The 8,308-nt window shown below is 45.7% G+C and overlaps 1 protein-coding gene and 1 long non-coding RNA gene across 7 annotated transcripts in view; one reads left to right on the top strand and one right to left on the bottom strand.

The window, feature by feature from the left end:
* Window positions 1–855: 855 nt before the first annotated feature.
* Window positions 856–6,005, bottom strand: LOC113912291. The gene is made up of 3 exons (XR_003516793.1): window positions 5,891–6,005; window positions 5,188–5,533; window positions 856–980 (listed from the first exon to the last, which is right to left on the bottom strand). It is a non-coding gene; the product is annotated as an uncharacterized LOC113912291 (long non-coding RNA).
* A 112-nt stretch (window positions 6,006–6,117) lies between these two features.
* The window catches only part of CLTCL1 (clathrin heavy chain like 1), a 101,146-nt gene continuing 98,955 nt past the window's right edge, over window positions 6,118–8,308 (top strand). For 3 of the 6 annotated variants that reach the window (XM_027577458.1, XM_027577453.1, XM_027577459.1), the window contains exon 1: window positions 6,118–6,287. In XM_027577458.1, the coding sequence (XP_027433259.1) occupies window positions 6,246–6,287 (42 nt within the window). In that variant the 5' untranslated portion in view covers window positions 6,118–6,245. Of the gene's footprint in view, window positions 6,288–6,645; window positions 6,913–7,396; window positions 7,450–8,308 lie in introns of those variants that run through there. The other 3 variants (XM_027577456.1, XM_027577457.1, XM_027577455.1) reach the window with 3 other exon arrangements.

The following is an 8,308-nucleotide window of genomic DNA, read 5'->3' as shown; positions in this document are numbered from 1 at the left end:
TTGTAATATAGCCTGAAATCGGGCAACATGATGCCCCCAGCTTTGTTTTTCTTTTTCAACATTTCCTTGGTGATTCGGGGTCTTTTCTGATTCCATACAAATTTTAGGATTGTTCCAGCACTTTGAAAAATGTCACTGGAATTTTGATTGGGATGGCATTGAAGGTATAGATTGCTCTGGGTAGCATAGACATTTTAACGTGTTTATTCTTCCGATCCATGAGCATGGAATGTTTGTCCATCTTTTTGTGTCTTCTTCAATTCCTTTCATGAGTGTTCTGTAGTTCCTAGAGTATAGATCCTTTACCTCTTTGGTTAGGTTTATTCCGAGGTATCTTATGGCTTTTGGTGCTATTGTAAATGGAATCGTTTCTCTAATTTCTCTTTCTACAGTTGCATTGCTAGTGTATAACAAAGCAACTGATTTCTGTGCATTCATTTTGTATCCTGCCACATTACTGAATTGCTGTGAGTTCTAGTAATTTTTTTTTAAATTACATCTCACTCTAGGTCTGTGGGTTGGTTGGGGTTTGGATGATTTTGACTAATCTTGCATCTAGGCTTCAGACTGGGGTTGGCTCTTCTCTACACGCTCCATTCTGAGCTTCAAGCTGAAAAGCCTGGGGCTCCTAGGGACATGTTGTACTCATGGATGCAGCAGGAGTGTAAGAGTGCAAGCCAAACAATGGAGTACACTTATTTATTTATTTATTTTTTAAGATTTTATTTATTTATTTGAGAGAGAGAGAACGAGAGATAGAGAGCACGAGAGGGAAGAGGGTCAGAGGGAGAAGCAGACTCCCTGCTGAGCAGGGAGCCCGATGCGGGACTCGATCCCGGGACTCCAGGATCATGGCCTGAGCCGAAGGCAGTCGCTTAACCACCTGAGCCACCCAGGCTCCCCAATGGAGTACATTTAAACCTCTGTTTCTATCATGCCTGCTAACAGCCAGTCAGCCAAAGAAAGTCACAGGGCCAAGTCTGAAACGAATGGGTGAAGAGGCATCTTTAGTTCATGACAAAAGCACGGCAAGAGTATGGATGAATCCTACTGCAGAGAATTAAGACATAACAAATCTAACCTCTCTGTACACGTTCCTCAGATGATACTTGGATTTTCATCTGAGAATACCTTAAATCCATTTATTCCACCCCTATGTTGCATACTATGGTTCTCATATATTTTAATTCTGATATTTTTTTCATCCCAGAAGGCATTATTATTTTTTGCTATGCAGTCAACTTTCACTTAGATTTACCAACACATTCTTCTTGAATTTTATTCTTCCTCTATCTCTGATTTACCATTTGAGATCATTTTATTTTTTTTGCCTGAAGAAAATCTAGTAGTGTTTTTGGTTTGGGGGGGTTCAGGTCTACTGGTAATGAATTTTCCCAGATCTCATTTGTCTGCAAATATCATTTCCCTTACATTCCTAAGGGATTTTTTTTTTCAAATATAAAATCTAGGTTAGCAGGACTTTTTTTTTTTTTTTTTTCCAGTCAGTTCTCATCTTAATTACTGCTCCTTAGATAAATTAGTCTGTCTTTTCACTCTGGCGGTTTTTAAGGGTTTTTTTGTTTTTTAAGTTTTCAGCAGTTTTACTATGACATGCCTAAGTGTGATTTGCTTTTTACAAATTCTGATTGAAGTCTGTAATACTTCTGGAGCCTGAGGCTTGATCTATTGCATCAATTTAAAAAAAAAACTCTAAGCCATTATTTCTTCAGACATTGCTTCTGCTTCATCCTCTCCACTTCAAGGACTCCAATCACATGTATGTTAGACCTTGGTACTCTATCCTCTCTATTTATCTATATTCTGTATTTTCTACCCTACTCTCTCCATGCTTTAATTTGGATATATTCCTCTGACCTAACTCTAGCTTTATTAGTTTCCTCTTTTCAGCTATGTATAACCTGCTAACAAACACTATCCATTGAATTTTTTACTTCAGTTATATTTTTCAGTTACAGGATTTCCATTTTGTTCTTTTTTAATAGTTCACAGGTCTGATAAAATTCTCAATCTTGTCTTTTGTCCTCTTAACCATATTAAGCATAGCCCTTAAAAAGTCTTTGGGAAAACGGCATTACCTCGATTCTCTATAGATCTGTTTTTCTGTTATTTCTCTTGTTTTACAATCATTTATCTTATCTCCTTGGATGCCTATTTCTGATTGAGCATGATCACTGCCTATGAACAATGGTAGAAACAATGTGAGGCCCATCATGAGGTTATCTCTCTCCCAAGAGAATTTATGTCTGCTGCTGGCAAGGACTGAAATGATTTGAATGGCATCCCAGACAATTTGTGGTCCCCAGACAATACATTAGGGTACCTCCTTGGTGGTTCCCCGACTTAAACTTTGTCCACCTAGGGCATGAGTGTGATAAAAAATGCTGCGCAGAGTCCTAGCTTCTCAGCCATTCCTCCCAAATGCCAGGCCAACCTCTCATTTCCTTTTTCTCTTGGATATTGGCTGCATCATTATTCATTCCCTTGTTAGTTCTCTGATGCTTCCTGGGAACAGGAGTCCTCTGTGGGCTTTTTAATTTCACTTATCTGACAGCCTCATGGGAATTTTAATTTGGATATAACATGTTTCCTGTGCCAGTGATTAAGTTTTGTCTTTCAGCTCTATCTTCCCTTCCCCTCATATAAACTGCCTTGTGGTGCTGGGGCTGAGACTCTGGAAGCAAATATTTCTGTGCTGGCAAATATTCCATTAGACTCTACCTGTAAGGACACTGGAGAGTGACTACAGGATCTGTTCCTGTGAGCATCACCTCAGCTATACTTCTTCAACCAGACAGAGCAGATTCTTCCCACAGAAGAGTCTGAATCCAGTCTGAAGTTTTTCAAAGACTTGCAGAACCAGCCTCAGGGCACCTCCTTCTCAGCGCTCTGGCTGCCAGCTCCACTGCCCCTCACTAGCAGTGTACATACAAGCCCTACAGAGACCCCTCCTTTAGGCTTAGAGACCCTGGCCCTAGCTGGCCAATCAATCCATCTCCCCAGAGGCCTGACTTCCAGCTCTACAGAGGCCCTCCTCTAAGTTGGAATATTTTCAGGTCCTATTTATCTCTGAGCTCCACGAATGGTAGCTAATGCCTACACTTGTACCTCCACGATAACTTGGGGTTCTTATTTTACCCTTCCAGCTATTTGGTTAATAATGTTATTTCATGTTAACCTTTTTTTTTCTCTTAATTCAATTCCCTCTCTTCAAATAACTAGCATGACTTCTGGCTCCTGACTGGTTTCTAACTGACAGTTCCCATCCTTATCCTGCCTCCATTCCCATTCTATTTACCTCACAGCACGATTAGATAATTTGGGGCCCGCTTACAATATTGTGCCAAGGCTTTACTGTACTCTATTACATTTGGCATTTCTAGAATTTCCATTTGGTTCTTTTTCAAACCTGTTTGGGTCATTCTTTAGAGTTTCAGGTTTCCTGCATGTATTTTCCCACATGTATTTTTAAGCTGTTGCTTCACTCTCTTAACATATTGAATACAGTAATTTAAAAGTTGTAATAATTTCATTTTCTCAACCTCCGTGAGTCTGTATCTGCTTCTTGGTCTTCCTGGTTCTTTTTTTTTTTTTTTAAAGATTTTATTTATTTATTTGACAGAGAGAGACACAGTGAGAGCAGGAACATAAGCAGGGGGAGTGGGAGAGGGAGAAGCAGGTCTCCTGCTGAGCAAGGAGCCTGATGCGGGACTCGATCCCAGGACCCTGGGATCATGACCTGAGCCAAAGGCAGACGCTTAACGACTGAGCCACCCAGGCGCCCTTGGTCTTCCTGGTTCTTTCTTGTGGTGGCTCGTTTCCCTGAGTGGTTTTATGGCTGGCTGGCTGGCTATCTGTCTCTCTCTCTCTCTCTCTCTCTATTTTTACCATAAGCTGCTAGTTTTCCTTGGAATTTTTTTTTTTTTAAAGATTTTATTTATTCATTTGAGAGAGAGAATGAGATAGAGAGAGAGCATGAGACAGGGGAGGGTCAGAGGGAGAAGCAGACTCCCTGCTGAGCAGGGAGCCCGATGCGGGACTCGATCCTGGGACTCCAGGATCATGACCTGAGCTGAAGGCAGTCGCTTAACCAACTGAGCCACCCAGGCGCCCTCCTTGGAATTTTATTTGTAGGATGAAGGTCTGCAAGAGTAACTGCAGAATGGATACCCGAGGCAGAACACTAAAGTACACATTTATAAATAACATCAAATTGCCCTCCTTATACTCCTCCACCACAGCATTATCCAATTTTTTGACCTGCTGATAGGTACAAAATTTATATACAAAAAATATATAAATATATATACATATGCAAGTCACTGACCAGTGCTGAGAATACTAGAATCCTTCTCAAATCAGAATGTTCAGTTCCTGGCCGCCTGGGTGGCTCAGTCATTAAGCATCTGCCTTCAGCTCAGGTCATGATCCCAGCGTCCTAAGATTGAGCCCCGCATCGGGCTCCCTGCTCCGCGGGAAGCCTGCTTCTCCCTCTCCTGCTCCCCCTGCTTGTGTTCCATCTCTTGCTGTGTTTCTCTCTGTCAAATAAATAAATAAAATCTTTAAAGAATAAAAATAAAATTAAAAAAAATAATGTTCAGTTCCATTACAACTATAGACACACAGTGAGGTCTGGACTTATTAAGAATCCTATCATTTTGTTTAACCACAATTTTCTTGACATTATTTTTTCTAGGATGTAAATTTTTAGTTTTGACCCTCCAAAAGCCCCCCCCCTTGTGGGGGGATGGTAATTTAGGGAGAAATACTAATTAATACTAAGGATTTATATGTTTGGTGTGAAGGGTACTTGGGGTCACAGGCATAATTGCCAAAATGGAGAGATTTGGGTGGTACTACCCATAGCAAAAGCCAGCTCTATTGTTAGATGGTGAGGCTACACAGATGTTGAAAGGGCAGTCTGCAAAGGTTCTTGGTTAATACTGAAAAAGAGATTTCATTTGAAAGTGAGCAGTGTTTCTTCTTTAACATATTTTTGGACGATACTAGATTGTGAAGCCATTGTGCAAATAACTGCACACTGTGTTATTCACGGGGGACTATTAATTTCTTAAAATTACCAGTGAGCAACCGGAAGCATACAGGGTATCGATTACACTGTGGGAATGCTTACACAGAATGCCAAAGGCTTTCCCTTCCCTGACAAACCTCTTTTATGCAGCTGAGCCATCTGCATGCAAAACACATCTTCAGATGGTGCCTCAGAGAACAACTGACCGCTGGGCAAAGCAGATGTGGGCTCTAGTTCCGGAACTGCTACTCTATTCGGCGATCACAGGCAATCCAGGTGACCCTCAGTGGTCTTTGGTTGGTCATCTGCTGCAAGATGTGATCTTTGCAGGCTCTCCGCCCTGATATTCTGATACAGCACACTCTATAGAAATTGCATGAGCCAGGAAAGATGTTCCCTACAGAAGCGAGGGCTGAGCCTTGTGCACTCATCTGCACACATACTTCCCACACTCCTTTCACGGTGTTTTTGTCACATCTGTGCCTGAATAAAAAAAGAGTGTCCCTGAAAAAACTGTCCAGAGTTTGAGGTAGAACTTCCCCCACTGCCCGCCACCCCAACACATGGAAGGCTCTAGGCAAGGGCAGTCCCGGAACTTGGTTTACCTCTTGTGAAAACCCTATCCCTCAGGAAACTTGCTGAGGGCAGCCCACGCCTAGTCCCCGTCCGCGCACACTTGTCCTGGGCACTGCGGCCAGAGACTCGGTCCACTTTCCCGCGCACACCACTCCTGAGCATCCGCGGGGAGCAGCCCCTACCGCTTCCACCTTTCCACGTACACCTGCCCCAGGCACTGGCCAGGGTTTAGCCCGGAACCCCTCCCCACCGTCCCGCGCACACCTGTCCGGGGCACCAGCTGGGGGTTAGTCCGGGACCCCGCCACCTTCCCGTGCACACCTGCCCTGGGTACTTCCCCAAAGCAGCGCTGGCCGACTGGTTCTTGCTCCCGGGTGCCGGAAGCGCGGATAAGCGCGGGACTACTTTTCGCGGACCCTCAGGCGGCGGGCGGAGGGATCCCGCGCAGGGTTCGTGCGGGAAGCAGTGCGTGCGGGCCGGGGACCCGGACAGTGCGCCTGCGCGGCCGCCGCCGCCACCCCATCCCTCGCCGCCAGTCGGCCCGCGTGAGGAGAGCTACAGCCACGGCCGCTACCGCCTCGGTCTCCGTCTCCGTTGCCTCCTCGGCCCCGCGCCCGCCATGGCGCAGATCCTCCCCATCCGTTTCCAGGAGCACTTCCAGGTGAGACCCGGGCTCCGGCACCGAGGCCGGGCAGGCTACAGGGCGGGTCGCGCGCTCCGTCCTGTCAGCCGCGCCCCCGGCCGCCCCGCCTCCCGGGGGACCGGGCGGGGGCCGCTGACTGGCCGGCCACCCAGAACCCCGGCCCCTGGCCCTGGACCCCGACTCCGGTGGACGCGGCGCGGCACACAGACCCGGGCGGGCCAGGGTGGGCGGGTCGGTGTCGAGGCGCGCCGGCCGGTGCAGTGGCAGGGCGCGGTGGCCCGCACGTGCGGCCCCGCCAGGTGTGCTGGTCGCTGAAACCCGTTATCCGGTAGCGACGGTAGTCCTTCTCGGGCGGCTCAGGCCTCGGTGGCATGCTGAGAGCGCCGGGTGATGGATACCGAAGATCTGCCGAAATGTCCTCTTTCAGTGCTTCTGGGAACTGTATCCAGACTGACGAGCAGTGCACTCGGATTCCAGTCGCAAGCTTTATAACTCTAAAATCTGAGTCTGAGCCTCGTTTCCCCTTTTGCGTCTCTCGAGTCTCACCTCTGAGTTTGCGTCTTTTGGCTACCGAAGTCACTGGAGTGGTTTCGTGGGGGAAAGGATCGTCAAATCGTGTGACCAAAGAGGAGGAGGGATCATGGTGTGTTTTAATAAGACCCTTTTAATGCAATAACACCCCCCAAAGTTTAGCTTTTTATTGAGATCCCAGTTTGTTGTATCTCCAACTCTCCTAATAGAGTTGTGCCTCAGGGAAATAAAGATTGGCTACTGGTGTTTGACCAAGGGTTGTGTACTAGCACGGTGTACAGTGCTTCAGTCACATCACACGCATGTGTCACATCTGTGAAGGGTGATATGGTTCTCATTTTACAGGTGAGGAGGTGGGGTAGATGAATAGTTGCCCTTGGCTCTGTGCTTTATGTTTCATCACAGTCCTGGGGCGTTTGAGTGGCTAAGTCCGTTAAGCTCTGACTCTTGATCTCAGCTCAGGTCTGGATCTCACAGTTGTGAGTTGGGAGACCCCACCCCCCACCCCGTGTCTCCATGGGCTAGGCATGGAGCCTACTTTAAAAAAAAAATCATTACAATCCCATAAGATCCATATGATTTTCTCTGTTTTCCAGGTGAGGAAACCAACGCACAAAGAGGTTAAATAAGCTGTCCAGTCATTCAGCAAGTAAGAGCAGGATTCAGACTCAGGTCTTTGTGATTACACTGCGGGATTGCCAGGAATGTGGTGAATTGGAAGGTCTTTTTTTTTTTTCCACAGCACAGAGGAGTATAGTGACCAGTCAGATCCTCTTATTATGCAGATTGGCAACTTAATCCCTAGAGTACTCCTCCGTGGTCACTTGGTTAGTGATACAGCTGTAGTTGTGTCAAGGTAGAAGTCTCCTGAACACACATCTCTTGACAGTTATGTGAAATAACAAAATACTACTGCTGCTGCCAATTAGAACAATATAATAATATGTATGAGCCACTTTATTGAGCCATTTCTCTTGCTAATCACTATACTATGTATTTTATAAATCTCAATTTAATTTAGTATTTATCATAACAGGCACAAGAGTTACAGATAACTGAGGCAGAGAGAGAATAAGCAGTAAAGGTAAAATTACACAACTAGTCAAGTGACAGTTTGAGTTCTAACTCTGATCTCTGACTGCAAAGCCTGTGCTTTAGCCACTAAATATGTTCTCTTCAAAAGGCAAGGAAGCAGTAGGGCATTTTAAATTCCTATCGAAGTTCATAAGGCCTTTTTTTTTTTAAAGATTTTATTTATTTAACAGAGAGACACAGCGAGAGCAGGAACACAAGCAAGGGGAGTGGGAGAGGGAGAAGCAGGCTTCCCGCTGAGCAGGGAGCCCGATGTGGGGACTCGATCCCAGGACCCTGGGATCATGACCTGAGCCAAAGGCAGACGCTTAACGACTGAGCAACCCAGGCACCCCGAAGTTCATAATGTCTTGAAGAAATCTAATTACCTGGAAAATGCTTGTGACTTGTTAACATACAGGTCATGTAAATGTGGT

This window comes from Zalophus californianus, chromosome 14 (genome assembly GCF_009762305.2).
Source record: "Zalophus californianus isolate mZalCal1 chromosome 14, mZalCal1.pri.v2, whole genome shotgun sequence".
Taxonomy (NCBI): Eukaryota; Metazoa; Chordata; class Mammalia; order Carnivora; family Otariidae; genus Zalophus; species Zalophus californianus.
Note: the sequence above shows the minus strand (reverse complement) of the source record. Positions and strands in the feature narration are given on the sequence as shown.